The sequence below is a fragment of the Pristiophorus japonicus genome, chromosome 4 (genome assembly GCF_044704955.1).
Source record: "Pristiophorus japonicus isolate sPriJap1 chromosome 4, sPriJap1.hap1, whole genome shotgun sequence".
Classification (NCBI taxonomy): Eukaryota; Metazoa; Chordata; class Chondrichthyes; family Pristiophoridae; genus Pristiophorus; species Pristiophorus japonicus.
The window spans coordinates 41,487,749-41,508,177 of record NC_091980.1 but is presented as its reverse complement, the minus strand read 5'-3'; the positions used below and the strand labels follow the sequence as shown (position 1 = coordinate 41,508,177).

Below are 20,429 nucleotides of genomic sequence, written 5' to 3'. Positions count from 1 at the left end.
ATACAGCAGCCTGCCTGCTTGAATACTTAACTTTAACAATATAACATAACAATGTTAGTCAGCTTTTGTAGGAATCAGCTGTTTTACAGAATTCAGTGCTATACCAAAGACTTTTGAACAACAAATTCTAAAACAGTGATGAATGGAAGGGAGAAACTTATACAGGTACTGCCACTTGAATTAAAAACAAAATACATAGGAATGAAATATCCAATGTATTTTGTAGACCTTTCTTGTAAGGACATCAATTGAGGTGCAGTACAAGAGAAGAATGCATTTCCTGCTGGTGGTGGGACCATTTACTTGGACTACAATAAACACAAGTCATCATCATCATAGACAGTCCATCATCATAGACAGTCCATCAAAATCAAGACTGACTTGCTTCCACTCAAGGTGAGTTCTTAGGTGACTGAACAGTCCAATACAGGAATTACAGTCTCTGTCACAGGCGGGACAGACAGTCGTTGAAGTAAAGGGTGAGTGAGACTGGTTTGCTGCACGCTCCTTCCGCTGCCTGCGCTTGGTTTCTGCATGCTCTCGGCGACGAGGGTGCTCAGCGCCCTCCCGGATGCACTTCCTCCACAGGGCAGATTTTGGCCAGGGACTCCCAGGTGTCAGTGGGGATGTTGCATTTTATCAAGGCTTTGAGGGTGTTCTTGAAACGTTTCCTAGCCTTGGCACAAATTACATATGCTGTGGTGCAAAAGCATATTGTATGAGGAGAGCAGGTTTAGCTGCTAGCTTACTAAGAAGCAAGCAATTTCACTTTTCAGTCTTTACATACTCGTGGAAATACTAGGTTGACATCCAGCAGGGTACCTGCATCCGATAGGAGCGAAGTGGTGACAGCCCACATTGTATCTAACTGGTCCTCCTGGGAGGGGGTGGAGAGTCAGGCTAACAACCTGGTCACATAAAAAGGTCTTTGTTGCAGAAACAACCCAGAGGACAATTTGCTGGATCTAAAAGTAGTGGAAGAAATGGGTTGCTTCATGTAATACGCAGAGAGAGAAAGAAAATCTGAAAGCTCAGAGCAGAAAGTACTTATTTTATAATCAAGACTCTCAGGCAGCCCAATGTTCAACAGTCATAGTGCATTCTGTCTCAATAGAGACTGTTGGGTAAAGTGTTTGGAAGCAGTGAAGTGCAGCTCAGCTAATAATTTTATCTCCTTAGGTTTGTATATTGCACTAATTGCAATTGTGTATTAGCTGTCAAGTCATTTTGGGTTTTTGTGGTTTTGCAACTACTTCAAAGAATTTGTAGTGTCAGCAAAATATCCAATTTCTATTTTAGACAAGATTTCATACCTTGTTGGTACATCAACAGAGTTGTTTTAAAATTCAGTTTTTGAATGAGCAAAAGTCACATTAAACTTTTATTTTACAGTACTATGAGCTTTCATTTAAAGTTGAAGAATATTTTGAAATTTTGGCACGTACAATCTTTTGGAAAAAAGAGATAATTTGCTTACCTCCACTGGTTGAGATGGGATTTTTAGTTTTGAGAGATGTACTTTGTTGCCCGACTTCATTTCTGCCAGACTGCTGCCATGAGATTGATTACCATAATGCTCGGAAGGAATCTTCGGCTCTAACGATTCATTAGGGGCTTGATCCTGTCCATCCATAGGCCTTACATATGCAGTGGGCTTCTGAATCATTGAGCTGGGTTTGGACATCAATGCAGGAGTGAATGACTGCGAAGAATGCTGCCCACTAGCAGGAAAAGTGTGAACACGAGATGGAGAGTCCCATGTAGCATCTAGGTCTCGAGGAGATTTTGACCGATGGCGCTCTTTACTATGGTGGTCACTGCCTTGAGACCTGGAATGACTAGAACTTAATGATGAAACTGCAGGTGGCTTAGCTGGACTGACTGAATGGGATTTTGAATGTTCAGATCCATGTTGGCCACTTCTCTTACGATTGCTGCTGTATGAATCACGGTCGTGTCTCTGGCTACTGCTACTGCTGCTGCCAGTATTGCTGCTGCTACCACTGAGTCTTTGGCTACTGCCATGGTTGCTTTGCAACCCTGAACCTGACCTCTTTTGTGACTGTGATGAAGTACTAGGGGCAGAAGTTGCTGGACCCACTGGAGTCCACTTACTACTTTGGTCAGGTCTCTCATCTGTAGTTGATGGAACTGTCCCTTTGGGTGTGTTTATGAGTTTTTGAACAGATTTATCTCCTATCAAGTCTTTCATTTCATCATAATTTCCCAACATGCTCTGGATTCTGCTAGAAAGTTTATCTTCTGTTCGCCCCTGTTTTTAAAAAAAATATGTATTAAAAAGTAGAAAGTTCTTAATTTTTAAAGAAAATATTTAGTTTCAGCTGATAATAAATAAAACAATTGACAATTACAATGCATAATAATAAGGCAACATTGTGAATGATGACAATTACAAAAGCAGGCACAAATACATATGGCCGCCAGTTTCAAATACAGCTGCTACTTTTTGGGAGCTAATTGAAAGAGAAACTATAGTTTGCTCGGATACTTATATCATAAATCATCAAAAGGTCAGCGTGGATTTTAACTGTAGAACAGGAATAGAGTTACATTTTGGCAAAATCTGTTACGCTATTAAGAGTTATCAATTCTTAACTGCAAGGATATTCTGCATTACAACAAAACACATTCTTGAAAGACATAATTCAGTTTAGGAACAAATAGAAATTATGTAAAGAAAACAGAATATCTAAAATAACCCTGACTAGAAAGCATGCATTCCTACTCAAACCTTTGAAATTCCCCAAGAGAAGAAATGGATGTCCAGATTTGGACCTCCGTTCTGCCATTTGTGAACTCTATTTCCCCCCCCTCCCGCAGATCCATTTACAGTATTAAGAGGTCATCAGTGCAACTGTTTAAAAAAAGACAAAGCGTCAGAAATGTGGAATAACTGATTGGGATATTTGCACAGGAAGATGAACACAGACATAATACAAACTGCATGATGTCACGATTTATTGTCGTAGTTCCAATCACAATAGGCAGCTCAGGAAAAAAATCATTTAGTTAAATAATTGGTCAGTTTAAGATTTATAGAATAATTTTAAAAAGCTTTGATTGTGTATGCTCAGTCTACAACCAGCTTTTGCAATGTGCAGTTCAACCCTGCACTTCCTGATCAACAAACTTCTTTGCCACTGCCTCTTCAATTTTGCTACCACTACCAATCTGCCCTGCCCCCAGTCAAAACAAATGAAAGTCTGGAAGAAGGCACAATTAGGAAACATTTAGATGCCAACTCATTCCTGTAGTCTCAGATAATTCCTCCAAGAAAAAAAGGGTACTTTTTTATTCTCCTATTTTGTCAGCAAATTAGAAGCAATTGAAATTAAGGATGTCAAACAGGAAGAGGGAGAAGGGGGAAAAAGGAAAGAAACAAACCAAAGGAGAGCATGAGCTATGTGGTCTGTTTGACAGCTTTGTGTTTATTACAAGTCACTGTGGAATGACAAAGTGCTGCTGTCCTTTGTACAGCTCTGGCAAGAAATCAGCCAATGAACCACAGCTATTACTCAAGCTCAAACATTTCAGGGTAAATCTTGGAAATGGTGAATAATTTGTCTGAAGAATAGAAAACAACTGTCACTTGTTGGAGGAGTTATGTTGAGGTATGGGGGAGATGTTGAGTGGGATGATCCATGGATCAGTATTTGGGACACTGTTTCCAATTTACTTCAATGACATCAAGAGTGGGGAAAGGAGATACAGCCGCAAAGTAATAAAAAGCAAGTTTAGTACTGATATCAGGAAGTGCTTCTTAAAGAATGGAGGCAAAAACTTGGTATTATTTAGGGGGAAGCCCGGGGTCTTTGTTCATCCATTCAGAATGATGATCCAATGATTTTCTTCACCTGCAAATAGTGAATTTGTGGGAAATCCTGGCTTTCAGTTACACTCATAGGCATACACAGGATCCATGCTTTTTAATTTCCTGAAATAACTAAAATGGATACTACTTCCTGCCCAGAAATGCCCTCGACTCCCACTCCTGAGAAATGTGTGCTTCAGGGGTCATTGGGCACCATTTGTAAGTTTGTAGAAATTTTCTGTTTCCATCCCTGGTTACATCATGCAGCAATTTCAAGACATCAACACGGAGTTATAGCATTGAGGAAATTTAGCCAATGACAGGAACTGCTCTTAATCTCAGTCGCTGGGGTAGTGTCTGTGTTACAGGTTTCTGTAAACTGGGGGAAAAAAAAAACGTGCACGAGTTTCTTGCATCTGCAATAATAAATGGTGGAATGAAGCATGGGGAGGGGAGGGGAGGGGAGGGTGTAGATTCTTGCGCTATTATGAAAACAGTAGGCATAAGCATAGGATCGATAATAGTGATAAAGCCAGAGATGAACAGTGACAGATGAGCACAGCCACAAAGACACTAACCAATAGACTAGCACAACCAGAGAGACAGACAACCAGGTGCAGCTATAGCTATAATCACAGAGTCAAGTACAGGCACAATCACAGCGCAGAGCCAGACACAGCCACAACTTCAGTATTAAACATTACAGGACAATAAAAAAATACACCCAGCAAGAAGGGTGCAATCTGGTCCTGCATATCTCTTACCCCAAAAGTAGGATGTTTTCATGTCAATTGTACCTTTCTCTGCTTGATTATCATAAATTTGTTGGAATATGATTTGTGTAATGAACAGAGTTTATAGTAAAGCAGGATATCATATCACCCCCAAATAAAAGAGCAATTAAAATCTTCAACTCAGATTTACAAACCTTTAAATTTATGGAATCACCAGGAACCTTAGATTACAGTAATATAGACAACAGCAAGAATGTAAGATATTTAACAGTCATGAAGTAGTTAAGTACCCTAAGCATATAAAGAATTTGTTGTTAAAAGTAAAGACATAGTGTTGCTTTTTGGTGAATTGTGGCCCTTGACTACAAGTTAGTGAGTGCCTCTGGATTACCAGATGCAGAAAAACAAAGAGCATCTAATTTTTTTCTGAAACACATTCACACACACACAAAAGGATAGCAGGTGCAAAAAGATTCAACTTAAGCTTATCAAGTTCATTTCATACAAGACTATTGAAGCCGTTCAAGACTTTAATTTACATTTAGCGTCTGTGGAATCCTGAGTGCACAAAAATCATTGCCACATTTGCCTACCCAACACACTACATTTCTAAGTAAATCATTACAAGGGAAGCAGCTCAAGGGGTGTAAATGCTTTACAAATTCAAAGTTTGTTTTTCTGACAGTTAAATCGGAACCCCTTGCATGCCCAGGTCCATCAGTAATTGGGAATTTCTGACCAGTGCAAAGGAGGATTCCATTCAGCTTCAAATTTGCTTTTATCATTAAAGCAATTTCCAATTTAGGATCACAAGGGAAAGGGGCAGGACGCCAAGTTTCCTGCTCTAATAAGTTACATTTTCAAGGATAATTATTAGCTTTGCTCACCCATATTTACTGTACCTGTACTTTATACGGCTCAGCAAAGAGAGGGGAATTTCCAGGGAAGGTCTCTTCATTCTGCTGAATTCCTTGATTTCTCCGTTCTCGTTCTTTCATTCGTAGTACATTTCTATCTTCACGGTTCATGTTGCTGAAAATAAAAAAATACAGCCAGCTGTCTTTTCAGGGAAATGGTGATGGCACGAGTTTGAAATAATCTTTTACAACCTGCAATTCTTGAGATCTGCATGCACGCCAAGTGTTACACCAGCAAATGTGTTAAAAAGCCTCACCACCAATACACATTTGGAAACAATTACTGGTAAATCCAGCTTTCTTTTTTTGTTTAAGCATGGAGTGGTAACACTGAAATATGCTAGGTGCAGCCATCAACACAAACATAAAGAAGTTACGAACGTATGCAGATGAAATAACACCAACACATCAAGGGTTAAGCCATTTTCAGTATGGTTTTATGATGGCTATTTACCTCTGCGACATTGTGAGGCTCAGTTCTTTCTCCAACCCAATCTTTGCCTAATAAGGTAATCAGCACTCACATTTGAACAGAAGCAACAGAAAAGGGTAAACTTGGAATAAAAAATGATGGCTAATGGAGACAATGACTTTCAGTGAGATATAGGCATGGACAATAAATTTTACAAATCAAACATTTGGATTTTGAGATGCAGGAACATGATTTGCCCACCATAAGAAATGGGCATTAAAACTACTGTGCGATGCACACAAAAAGCAAAATCGTGGATATTCTCCGAGTCTCCACCTCTGGCTCATTATGATTCTTCCCTATTGTGGACTTGCATTTGCTGTTATAACATATTGGAGTAATTCAATGTGTTGTGTGTCTTTGTTCGAGCATTTAATTCAAAAGCATAAAAAAAAAATGGTCAGAAACTTGTTAACATTATGACAAAGCTTCCACCTCCCATATGCTCAAAATAGCTGGCGCAGTTAATGTGCTATGAGATACCTTTGTAATTGACTTCAATGGTAATGGTTAGTGCCACTTGCCAGATACAAGCATGCCAGTGATGAGTGTGGACAATGCAAGTGGTGCGACCTGTATATTTGACATAATGTAACATATCTCTGTATACATTTTGCATTTTAAAAAAACACTCCTCCTTTCTCATTACTCCTAAAAGAATTACACACGCATATTTAAAATTGAAAATAGAAGAAATCAAGGATTCCAAAATTACATTAAACACGTTGCGTATCATTGAAAATGAGTGCTGGCACAATAGGAGGAAGACAACATTTTAAATAGCAAAGAAACAGAACAATTAGTGTGCCCCCAATAACCTTCAGTAACACCTTTTTGCTTAATTTTATTTCTATATTTCCAGTTGAATTGCCCTACAATGCGTATAGTTCCAAACGCTAATCTTTGGTGGGTACTATATGCATCAGCACATTTTAAATAATTAGCAGCCCCTGACATGACACACTATATGAACTAGATTTAACAGTAATGGTTTATAATTAATTGTTTCTGCTCCAAGTAAGCTGCTGCTGTTCTGGCATCAGAACTGTGTTTTGGGGGGGGGGGGGGGGGGGGGGGGGCGCGGGAACGCAGAGAGAAATCATAGCCAAACACAATTCTGTCCTCCACATTTGCGCAGTTCCAGCAGAAGCTGCTGAATAAGATGTAGAAACCCTAATTGACTATTCTGTCCCTAATCCAGAGACACAAACTCCCTTGTGCACGGAGGTCAACAAACTCAGGGATACCCATGGATCAAATCTGAAAGCTTCATGGTTTGTATAGTTCCACTACTCACTCTTTAGATAAACTTGCTGAGCCACTGGAAAAAAAGTGCTTTTAACAAACAGAATACAAGTTAGTTTCAGTGTAAAGAAAATAAAGCACAAAAAAAGCTGTAGAGAACATAACACTTGCAACCTACCACCACGTAAACATGACTGTGCTGTAGATCACGTGATTCAACTGATGCATGACAAAAACTTGAGCAGCACAAACTTTTGCAAAATATCACAATATCAAACAGTTTGCTCACAAATCTATTTTCTGAACATAAATGTTAGTAAAATCCATCTCCAAGTAACATTTATGTTTTCTCAGCATTTAATGTACACATATTGGGAAACTTCTGACCGCTTTTACTTAGCTTCTAATGATATAATAGATGGTATTCGACAACAACTTGCATTTATATAGCACCTTTAGTGTAGCAAAATGTCCCAAAGTGCTTCACAGGAGCAATCATCAAATAAATTTGACACTGAACTGCATACAGAGATTGGGACAGATCACCAAATATTTGGTCAAAGATGTAGGCTTTAAGGAATGTCTTAAAGGAGGAGGGGTGGAGAGGCAGAGATGGATTTAGGAAGGGAATTCCAAAGCTTAGGACTTTGGCAAGTGAAGGCATGGCCACCAATGGTGGAGCAAAGAAAAACCAAGAAGCGCAAGAGGCCAGAATTGAAAAAGCGCAGAGATCTCGAAGGGTTGCAAGGCTGGAGGAAGTTGCAGAGATAGGGAGGGGAAAGGCCATGGAGGTATTTGTAAACGAAGATGAGAACTTAAAAACTGAGGCGTTGCCGATCCAGGAGCCGATCAGCGAGCAAAGGGGTGATTAATGAACAGGACTTGCTGTGAATTAGGGTACGGGCGGCAGAATTTTGGATGAGCTCAAATCTACGGAGGGTGCATGGTGAGCAGCCTTCCAGGAGAATATTGGAATAGCTGATTCTTGAGGTAACAAATGCATGGAAAGCGGTGCGGACACGATGGCCCGAAATGGCCTCCTTCCATGCTGTAAATTTCTATGATTCTATAAGAGTTTCAGCAGATGAACTGAGACAGGGATGGAGATGGGCGATGTTATGGAGGTGGAAGTAGGTGGTCTTGATAATGGAGTAGATATGGGGTCAGAAGCTAAATCAGGGTCAAATAGGACACCAAGGTTGCGAACAGTCTGGTTCAGCCTCAGTGACCAAGGATCTTGGATGGAGTCAGTGGCTAGGACTTTAAAATATTTAATTGGAGGAAATTTCTGCTCGTGCTACACTGGATGTCGGAAAAGCAGTGTGACAAGTCAGAGGCAGTGGAGGGGTCAAAAGAGGTGGTGGTGAGGTAGAGCTGGATGTCAGTGTACTTGTAGAACCTTCACATTGTGTTTTCGGATGATGTCACCAAGGATGTGTAGATGTGATATTGAAGGGAGCCAAGGACAGATCCTTGAGGGACTCCAAAGGAAATTGTGTGGGGATGGGAAGTGAGGCATTTTCAGGTGATTCTCTAGCTACAACTGGACAGAATGGAACTAGGCGAGGGCAGTCCCACCCAGCTGGACAACCGGTTGAGGCGCTGTAATGCAGATCTCACACAGCCAGTAACTGAAAATACCAGATTTTTGGAGGAGAGGCGTTGAAGGAGGATGTTGAAGACAACCATGTCAAAGGCTGCAGACAGGTCGAGAAGGATGAGGAGGAATAGCTTACCATGGTCAATCACATAGGATGGCATTTGTGACTTTGATACAGGTTATTTCAGTGCTGTGGCAGGGGTGTATCCCCTGAACATCCCATAATGTATCAAGTACTGACCTGCATTAGTTTCATGATGCACAATAGGGTGACTTGACCACACCTAATCTGAAATTGGCTGGATTTGGTAGCTAATAACTGTCAAAACCAGAAATTAATAGTGGGAGAATGTTAACTGCCACTTCACTATAGTTATCTTACATGTAGCTGGTTTTCCTGTAAACTGGGTGCACTGTACAAGCACATTCCATGATGCATAGACAGGCTGTGATATTTTGGTCAGAGCACTGTTTAATGACATCATAGAGAGAAAACCAGCATGTGAAGACATCATGATGTCAGCACCAAAGTGCACTGCTGCCAATGGAGTAGAGCATTTACTGGCCCCCAAATGATCAACAGTGGTGAGAAAGTAACATTTGAAAAGAAAAGATCTTCCCACCAATACATTTAGAAAAATCTGGTATTTTCAGTTACTGGCTGTGCAAGATCTGAATTATAAGCTTGTGGGTAAAAACTCATGTGAGAACAGTTAGTAACTGCAAACAGACAATAAATGTTTACCATAGAACCAACTCTAGTTCCACAAAACAGATTTAACAGATAAGAACATAACATAAGAAATAGGAACAGAGTAGGCCATACGGCCCCTTGAGCCTGCTCCGCTATTCAATAAGATCATGACTCAGCTCCACTTCCCCGCCCGCTCCCCATAACCCCTTATCGTTTAAGAAACTGTTTATTTCTGTCTTAAATTTATTCAATGTCCCAGCTTCCACAGTTCTCTGAGGCAGCAAATTCCACACATTTACAACCCTCAGCAGAAATTTCTCATCATCTCTGTTTTAAATGTGTGGCCCCTTATTCTAAGATCACGAGCTCTAGTCCTAGTCTTCCCTATCAGTGGAAACATCCTCTCTGCATCCACCTTGTCAAACCCCCTCAATCTCATACGTTTCAATAAGATCACCTCTCATTCTTCTGAATTCCAATGAGTAGAGGCCCAACCTACTCAACCTTTCCTCATTAGTCAAGCCACTCATCCCCGGAATCAACCTAGTTAACCTTCTCTGAACTGCCTCCAAAGCAAGCACATCCTTGCGTAAATATGGAAACCAAAACTGCACACAGTATTCCAGGTGTGGCCTCACCAATACCTTATATAGCTGTGGCAAGACTTCCCTGCTTTTCTACTCCATCCCCTTTGCAATAAAGGCCAAGATTTCATTGGCCTTCCTGATCACTTGCTGTATCTGCATAATATCCTTTTGCGTTTCATGCACAAGTATACCCAGGTCCCGCTGTACTGCGGCACTTTGCAATTTTTCTCCATTTAAATAATAACTTGCTCTTTGATTTTTTTTTCTGGCGAAGTGCATGACCTCACACTTTCTAACATTATATTCCATCTGCCAAATTTTTGCCCACTCACTTAGCCTGTCTATGTCCTTTTGCAGATTTTGTGTGTCCTCCTCACACATTGCTTTTCCTCTCAACTTTGTATCTTCAGCAAACTTGGCTATGTTACACTCAGTCCCTTCTTCCAAGTCGTTAATATAGATTATAAATAGTTGGGGTCCCAGCACTGATGCCTGCAGCACCCCACTAGTTACTGGTGATCAACCTGAGAATGAACCATTTATCCCGACTCTCTGGCTAACTAATAGAAAACAATCCATGCTAATATATTACCCCCAACCCCGTGATCTTTTATCTTGTGCAGTAACCTTTTATGTGGCACCTTGTCAAATGCCTTCTGGAAGTCCAAAGACACCACATCCAATGGTTCCCCTTTATCCACCCTGTTCGTTACATCCTCAAAGAACTCCAGCAAATTTGTCGACCATGACTTCCCCTTCATAAATCCATGCTGATTCTGCCTGACCGAATTTTGCTTAGCCAAATGTCCTGCTACTGCTTCTTTAATAGTGGACTCCAACATCTTCCCAACAGATGTTAGGCTAATTGGTGTATAGTTTCCTGCTTTTTGTCTGCCTCCTTTTTTTAAATAGGGGCGTTACATTTGCAGTTTTCCAATCTGCTGGGCCCTCCCCAGAATCCAGGGAATTTTGGTAAATTACAACCAATGCATCCACAATCCTTGCCACTACTTCTCTTAAGACACACCCTTTCCCATCAGAACAACTTGGCTAAATAATCAGTGCATGCTGGGATTCAGCTAGAATGGTTAGCCAAAATGGGTCTGCCAGCCAACTCATAAGGTTATATTGCATGCTTTATGATTACTAACATTGCTCAATAAAGTCTTGTTTTCAGAACTGCAACAGTTCAAGATGCAGCTCACCACCATCTTCTCAAGGGCAATTAGGGATGGGCAATAAATACTGGCCTTGCCAGTGATGCACATCTCCCATGAACGAATAAAAAAGACTTTTGTAGGATTCCTTCTTGCTGATCACAGCAAGCTGTTTCTGTAAGATATGCGTTACTGTCTGATAATTTTCATATCTCAGAACGAAGCAGAGATACAAATAGTTCAGGAAGGTCTAGTTCGGCATTGTTTGATTGTTGCCAGTGTACATGGGTGGGGTCCCATGTAACAGGTCAAAGTATCTGACACAGACCAATGAATCTAGCCATTCCATTCAAACACCCAATGCAACTGACAATGTACCCATCTAATATAGTTGAGATAAATAGTTTTTAAATGTCCTTTTTTCACTACATATTAAAAGAATTTTGAGTGGTTTCTCTTCAGCTAACTTTCTCCCAGCCAGGATTAAAGGTCCATCTTGGGTACATAGCTTTATTTTAAAAAGAGGGTCTATGGTGGCATTTCGTCACATAAGTGAGCAACCAGGTTTCAAGGAACAATTTTATGTTTAGAGTTAATACGGGAAAAATACCTTGGTTGTTTTAATATTGAGAATAAAGTTTGTCTTACAAAGAAACTGTTTGTACTGAATATTGCTCATTTACCATGACATTTCTGCAGCTACCGATCTGCTCAATCACCTCATCACCACCACCTTTGATGCCCTAGTCTCTATTAAAACAACTACTCTCTCTTCCTGGCTGTTCCTTCGGTATAGGCCCCATCTTCGCTCCCTCAAGTCGAAGGGACACCGACTTGAACGGGTATCACGGCAACTGGTTTAGCCATTCACCGCCAGATCTGGCTGGACCACAGAAAGCATTATCGGGTCCTGCTCTCTGCCAAAGTTGTTCACTATTCCGACTCATTCTATAATCAATTATTCTGGAATTCAGAGATAAACCCCTGCTATTATTCTCCACTGCTAACAGTCTTCTTAAACCCCTCTCCCTAGTCTCCACCCTCACCTCCGACAATGTGTGAGGTGGTCATGGAGTTCTTTGTCTTCAAGATTGAGACCATCGTTAAGCCGCCTCTGCCTATTCCCTTCGTTCCAAGTCAGCATGGATTTGTGAAAGGGAAATCATGCTTGACAAATCTTCTGGAATTTTTTGAGGATGTTTCCAGTAAAGTGGACAAAGGAGAACCAGTTGATGTGGTATATTTGGACTTTCAGAAGGCTTTCGACAAGGTCCCACACAAGAGATTAATGTGGAAAGTTAAAGCACATGGGATTGGGGGTAGTGTGCTGACGTGGATTGAGAACTGGTTGTCAGACAGGAAGCAAAGAGTAGGAGTAAACGGGTACTTTTCAGAATGGCAGGCAGTGACTAGTGGGGTGCCGCAAGGTTCTGTGCTGGGGCCCCAGCTGTTTACATTGTACATTAATGATTTATACGAGGGGATTAAATGCAGTATCTCCAAATTTGCGGATGACACTAAGTTGGGTGGCAGTGTGAGCTGCGAGGAGGATGCTATTAGGCTGCAGAGTGACTTGGATACGTTAGGTGAGTGGGCAAATGCATGGCAGATGAAGTATAATGTGGATAAATGTGAGGTTATTCACTTTGGTGGTAAAAACAGAGAGACAGACTATTATCTGAATGGTGACAGATTAGGAAAAGGGAAGGTGCAACGAGACCTGGGTGTCATGGTACATCAGTCATTGAAGGTTGGCATGCAGGTACAGCAGGCGGTTAAGAAAGCAAATGGCATGTTGGCCTTCATAGCGAGGGGATTTGAATACAGGGGCAGGGAGGTGTTGCTACAGTTGTACAGGGCCTTGGTGAGGCCACACCTGGAGTATTGTGTACAGTTTTGGTCTCCTAACTTGAGGAAGGACATTCTTGCTATTGAGGGAGTGCAGCGAAGATTCACCAGACTGATTCCCGGGATGGCGGGACTGACCTATCAAGAAAGACTGGATCAACTGGGCTTGTATTCACTGGAGTTCAGAAGAATGAGAGGGGACCTCATAGAAACGTTTAAAATTCTGACGGGTTTAGACAGGTTAGATGCAGGAAGAATGTTCCCAATGTTGGGGAAGTCCAGAACCAGGGGTCACAGTCTGAGGATAAGGGGTAAGCCATTTAGGACCGAGATGAGGAGAAACTTCTTCACCCAGATAGTGGTGAACCTGTGGAATTCTCTACCACAGAAAGTAGTTGAGGCCAATTCACTAAATATATTCAAAAGGGAGTTAGATGAAGTCCTTACTACTCGGGGGATCAAGGGTTATGGCGAGAAAGCAGGAATGGGGTACTGAAGTTTCATGTTCAGCCATGAACTCATTGAATGGCGGTGCAGGCTAGAAGGGCTGAATGGCCTGCTCCTGCACCTATTTTCTATGTTTCCCCTAGCCCACCGGGCCGAACTTCCTCTAAGGATCTCCCCCGCCCTAGCCCTGACCTCACATCCTACTCCAGTTTCTCTCCGATCTTCCTTTATGACCTCTCCGCGCTCAGCTTGTCCATGAGACCCACTTCCTGCTCCCTTGACCCTATTCCCATGAACTGCTGACCTCCCAACTTCCTTTTCTGACTCCTATGTTAGCTGACATTGTTAACGGTTCTCTCTCCTCCCTTTCCTCTCCAAAGTCCTTGAATGTGTTGTCGCCTCCCAAATCCGTGCCATCTTTCCCGCAATTCCACATTTGATTCCCTCCAATCCGGTTTCCGCGCCTGCTACAGTACTAAAACGGCTCTCATCCAAGTCACAAATGACATCCTTTGTGACTGTGACAAAGGCAAACTATCCCTCTTCGTCCTTCTTGACTTGTCTGCAGTCTTAAGACATGATTGACCACTCTATCCTTCAACGCCTCTCCATCGTCATCCAGCTGGGTGGGACTGCGCTCACCTGGTTCCATTCTTATCTATCTAATCGTAACCAGAGAATCAACTGCAACGCTTCTCTTCCTGCTCTCGCATCATTACCTCTGGTATCTTCCAAGGATCTATCCGTGGCCCCCTATTTCTCATCTACATGTCAGCGTCAGTTTCCACATGTACGCTGATGACACCCAGTTCTACCTCAACAACTTGTATTTATATAGCGCCTTTAACATAGTGAAACGTCCCAAGGCGCTTCACAGAAGTCTTATTAGATTAAAATTTGACATCGAGCAGCATAAGTAGAAATTAGCATAGGTGACCAGAAGCTTGGTCAAAGAGGTGTGTTTTAAGGAGCATCATGAAGGAGGGTAGAGAGGTTTAGGGAGGGAGTTTTCCAGAGCTTGGGGCCGAAGCAGCTACCAAATGGTTGAGCAGTTATAATTAGAGATGCTCAAAAGGGCAGAATTTGAGGAGCGCAGACATCTCGGGGGGGAGGGGGGAAAGAGAGGGGGGAGGAGAGAGGAGAAGAGAGCGGGGGTGTTGTGAGGCTGAAGGAGATTACAGAGATAGGTTCTCGCGACATCTCCACGGTCACTAAATTGTCAAAGACTGCTTCTCCGACATCCAGTTCTGAATGAGCAGAAATTTTCTCCAATTAAATATTGGGCAGACCAAAGCCATCGTCTTAGCTCCCTGCCACAAACTCCAGATCCTGGCCACTGATTCCATCCCTCTTCCCAACTTGTGTCTGAGGCTGAACCACACTGTTCGCAAACTTGGTGTCATATTTGACCCTGAAATGAGCTTTCGACCACATATCTACAGCATAACTAAGACCACCTATTTCAACCTCCAGATCATCCGTCTCCACCCTTGCCTCAGCCCATCAGCTGCTGAAACCTTCATCCATGCCTTTGTTACCTCTCGACATGACTATTGCAACGCACTCCTGGCTGGCCTCCCACATTCTACCCTACGTAAACTTATGATTCAAAACTCAGCTGCCAGTGTCCTAACATGCACCAAGTTCCGCTCACCCATCACCCCTGTGCTCGCTGACCAACATTGGTTAAGCAATGCCTAGATTTCAAAATCATCATCCGATTTTCAAATCCCTCCATGGCCTCGCCCCTCCTTGTCTCTGACATCTGCGCTCCTCTAATTCTTCCCTCGAGCATCTCTGATTATAATCGCTCAACCATTGGTGTCCGTGCCTTTTGTTGCCTAGGCCCTAAGCTCAGGAATTCCCTGGCTAAACCTCTCCGTCTTTCTTTCCTCCTTAAAACCTATCTCTTTGACCAAGCCTTGGGTCACCTGCCCTAATCTCTCATGTGGCTCGGTGTAAACATTTTCGCCTCAAGTGCCTTGGGATGTTTCACGACGTGAAAGTGCTATATAAATACAAGTAGTTGTTATCCAATATTGTGTATATATTTACTCCACTGAGCACAAGATCACTTGGTGGCAAATGATATCTTTCAGAAAGCCCTAGTCCCCAATGCCAGCATTTGATGTTGACTCTCACTGTATCTACCTAGACATTAGTGCATTTCCTGTCACTCTGCTCTCAATGAGCCAAACGTTATGGGAACTCTTGGTATGTCACTTTTTTTTTTTAAAAACAGGAAGAAGGATGTGGAGTTCCAAATATGGAGGTGTTTTTCAACTCGCATTGCCCCAAAATCAAATAAGCCTATATTCTTTTGTGTTGTAGACACACAACTGTGACACAAGACTTAATATATTAGACATACTGCACAGGTAAAGGCACAATCTGGTTCTTTGGGGATGAGAGATTCGATTATGGAGTGGTTGGTGATGCTAAACCCGAGGAAAATAAGCTAGTGTAAAAGCCCAAGTGTTATCCCAAACTACTCACACAACTCCTGCTGGTCTCTTAAAACACAACTATAGCACATGGCCTGGAAACAAGTCACCTCTCCTCCACCGTAGCCAAGAATGGTGCGTGTTGCAGAAGGCCAGAGAAGTAGGGAGGGGAAATCCTAAAAATTTTGAAGTGAATGCTATTACAATTTCAGAAATTTGCACTTCTTTCACTGATCACAGAAGAAATGAAACAATAAAAATTTACCTGGCATCTAGAGGAATGGACCTGGGAGACTGAGCTTGAAGAAGCGGCACCATCTATTGTTGGCAGGACTGAAAGGTAAGTGTATATATCTTTCAGTCCGTGATAAAAGTAATATCCAGACATGACATAAGTTTGACATCTGGAAGTAGGCATGACAAAATTGCGATACCAAAAGTAAAGTATGAAATCGACAGGAAGTGGATGGCATACACAAAAAATTATTATACATATTCTGCCACAGTAAATACTGGCCTTATATGTTGTTAAGCAAACTTGTAGAAATTCATAACATAGAACATAGATATATATCTAAAATTGCATGAGGACACACATTAATGCTATTGATGCATCTTAGAGATTATAGTCTTGTTGGAAGCATTTCCGCAATATAGTTATCTTCAACTTCATGACGGGTTTTATCCATTTTGGATCAATGCGTGCCTGCAGTTGCTGTTCTTGCAGACACCAGCCAAGTAGCTGTTTCATGTGTTTGATGTCAGCAAATATTCTCACATGATCAAAAGTGGAACAGGAAAGTCATCAAATTTTGGCATTCCACAATGGTATAGCAGTATCCCAGACATAGAAGGGGGAAAAAATTGCAATGCAAAGAAAATTGTATGGTGTTATTTACCATGAAAATACAAAAGAATCAGTACATGAGGCAATATCTCATGCAAGGGAGTAAGGGGAAAAAAAAAGGGGGAGAAATTGCACATTGGCTCAGTATGGTGGAGGATATAATTCACTCCAAAACAATTTACAGTGCCAGGGCATCTCTCACAGCACCACTCACTGTGCCACTATTAAGGACGGGGCATTTTTGGGCTGGATGATAAAGAGAGTTAGGAAACCCAGGACAGACTTCAGAATGATAGAGGGAGTAGGACCAAATGTGGGCCTAGAAGAGTGTTGGAGCACTCGGCGCAGGTGGAGGAGCACAAAGCTTGGTGCCAAGTTCCAAACGCCATTGCAAGACCCAAAGTTTCAAGAGCTGTGGAAGAGTGACACCTCCGGAGGATGAATACAGTATGGCACCAGTCAGAGGGTAAAATGATCAAGGGATATGTTGAACCTGAACAATCAAGGAGAGGGTATCCACAGCCAGAGGTCAGATACAGTAACCAGTGATGCTGTGCCAACTCACCAATCATAGCACTCCAAATGAACAATTGATTAGAAAATCTGCTATCTGCTATTAATTCATCTATTTTGTTGCGAATGATTCGCGCAGATATAGTGTCTTTAGCTTTTTTCTATTTTTCCCTGATGTCACCTTAGTCTTTCGGATAAGACGTTAAACCGAGGCCCCATCTGCTCTCTCAAGTGGACGTAAAAGATCCCACGGCACTATTTCAAAGAAGAGCAGGGGAATTATCCCCAGTGACCTCGCCGATATTTATCCCTCAATCAACATAACAATAAAACAGATTATCTAGTCATTATCACATTGCTGTGTGTGGGGGCTTGCTTGTGTGCAAATTGGCTACTGTATTTCCCACATTACAACAGTGACTACACTCAAAGTACTTCATTGACTATAAAGCGCTTTGAGACGGCTGGTGGTCGTGAAAGATGCTATATAAATTACCTTTGTGTACACACACACACACACCAACTTTTTTGGAATAAGATATGACCAAGAGGCTTAAGAATCTGCAAGACATCTCAAATTCAGGTAGCAATGTTGTTATTCTATCACCAATTAAGACTGACTACATTCCCTCACTTATAACATTGTTGCAATTCAGGTTTTCTCTTTCAATTGTTTCACAGCAGTTCCCCAAAGAGGACTTAGCCCCTTGTTTGACAATCGAATAATAGAGGATTACCTTCCTCGACTTGTGTCTCTCCATTTCTGGGGATAGGCTACTGACAATCATTCACTATAAGCCCATTGACTCACACAGCTACCTAGACTACACTTCCTCCCACTCCACTTCCTGTAAAGACTCCATTCCATTCTCCCAGTTTCTCCGTCACCGCCGCATCTGTTCTGACATACTAGTGTCTTCTTTTTCCCTCCGAAGATTCCCCTCTACTGTGATTGACATGGCCCTCGACTGTGTCCATTCTATTTCCCGCACTTCTACTCTCACCCCTTCCCCTCTCTCCCTCCCAGAAACACGATAGTGTTCCCCTTGTCCTCAGTTTTCATCCCACCAGCCTCCACATTCAACAGATCATCCTCCACCATTTCCGCCACCTCCAGCGTGATCCCTCCACCAAACACATCATGCCCTTTCAGCATCCCGACCCTCCCTGGTCCACTCCTCAATCACCCCCAACATCTGCTCCCTTTCCCACGGCACCTTCCCATGCAAGCGCAGGAGATGCAACACCTGCCCTTCACTTCCTCCCTTCCCACTATTCAGGGCTCCAAACACTCCTTCAGGTGAAACAGCGATTTACTTGTATTTCTTTCAATTTAATATAGTGTATTCGCTGCTCCCGACGTGGTGGTTTCTACATAGGGGAGACCAAACACAGATTGGATGACCGTTTTGCAGAACGCCTCCGTTCAGTCTATAAGCATGACTCTGAGCTTCCGGTCACCTGTCACTTTAATTCTCCGCTCTACTCCCACTCTGATTTCTCCATCCTCGCCCTCTTACACTATTCCAACGAAGCTCAACTTAAGCTCGAGGAACATCACCTCATCTTTCGTTTAGGCACTTCACCGCCTGCTGGAATCAACATCGAGTTCAACAATTTTAGACCATAACTCCTGCCCCTATTTTTTTCTTTGTGTGTTTTTTCTCTTTTCCATATTAGCCGTTGATGATTCTGCCATTTCCATTTACAACTTATCTAGACTCATCTTTTGTTTCTTAACTTGCCCCATTACCATAACTTTTTGCCTTGCACCATCATCCCTTTTGTCTCTTCATTTCTTCTGCCTTCCACCCTATCACAGACCTTCCCTTTTGTTATTACCTCCCCTACCCCTGCTTAAAAACCTGTTACATCTCTAACTTTTTCCAATTCGGACAGAAGGGTCATCGACCCGAGACGTTAATTCTGTTTCTCTCTCCACAGATGGTGCCTGACCTGCTGAGTATTTCCAGTAGTTTCTGTTTTATTTCAGATTTCCAGCATCCGCAATATTTTGCTTTTATAATCGGTTTTTCAAGTTGGATGGGCAAATTATGTGCAACTTTGTCCTCTCACACCCGATAGTATCTCATGGACACGAATAATGGAAAGTAGGCTAAATGGAATTCACTCCTAAACTAAGTAAAGATGAGGAAGGAAAAAAAGAGAACTGTAACTAGGCCCAGGTTTTACCCTGAATAGTTTAATAACTTACATTTATACAGTGCCTTTCATATCCTCAGGACATCCCAAAAAGCTCTTGTGTTACGTAAGTCAACAGGGCAGCCAAATTGTGCACAAGTTCTTACAAACTGCAATAATATAATATTTTTCCTGATTGTATTAACATTCAGGCAGACCACTCATCCATCTAACCAACCTATTAAACTTCCCACAAGATTTCTTTGGTGTATTTTAGAATAGAATGCCCAGAATCCTATTTCTTGATTGGCACTTGTCTAGGCTCTTTGCAAATTTTCTCATGCCATTGTGTGCGCTGGTAATCTACTGCATATTTATCCCGTTTACTTTTTTTCTGGGTTTACTATCTTTATTTTTCGCACTTAATGTAAAAACCATTGTACCTGAATTTTCTGCATGGTGGTAAAACTTCTGAATCTACATTCTCCAAGTCCGCCAGATAAATATTTCTATCAAATCACTGCTCAGTCTTCTCCGTTCATGAGAAAGTTACAGGGTATTTAAACTCTCCTCAAAGTTATGTCCTCCGAGTGCCACAATTAATCTAATAGCCCTTATCTGCACTTCCTCCAATAACTTAACATCCCCCTTAAAACCAGATACCAAAATTGTACAAAGCACAAAAAATGTGGTCTCACAAAGGCCAGTTATACTTTAAGACCATTAGAAATTACACCTCTAGCAATACATTCTATTTAGTGACCTACACATCCAAACTCCACGACAAGATTTTTCTTACTGCAACATCATACATATATTTTATTTAGTGCATAACCTTAACTATCCTTTCCTCTATCCAATGTCTTCATCTTACACTTACCAAACCTGCACCTGCCATTTTTCTACCCATAGATCCAACTTCTATGGATCCTTTGGGATTTATACACATT

General features: G+C 41.9%; 1 protein-coding gene across 9 annotated transcripts in view; it reads right to left on the bottom strand.

Annotated features, from left to right (window-relative positions):
• aff4 (AF4/FMR2 family, member 4) overlaps positions 1-20,429 on the bottom strand; it is a 123,997-nt gene that overhangs the window by 59,400 nt on the left and 44,168 nt on the right. For 7 of the 9 annotated variants that reach the window (XM_070878120.1, XM_070878114.1, XM_070878113.1 and 4 more), the window contains 3 exons: positions 16,243-16,310; positions 5,469-5,598; positions 1,478-2,272 (listed from right to left, as the gene is read on the bottom strand). In XM_070878120.1, the coding sequence (XP_070734221.1) occupies positions 1,478-2,272; positions 5,469-5,598; positions 16,243-16,295 (978 nt within the window). In that variant the 5' untranslated portion in view covers positions 16,296-16,310. Of the gene's footprint in view, positions 1-1,477; positions 2,273-5,453; positions 5,599-16,242; positions 16,311-20,429 lie in introns of those variants that run through there. The other 2 variants (XM_070878117.1, XM_070878122.1) reach the window with 2 other exon arrangements.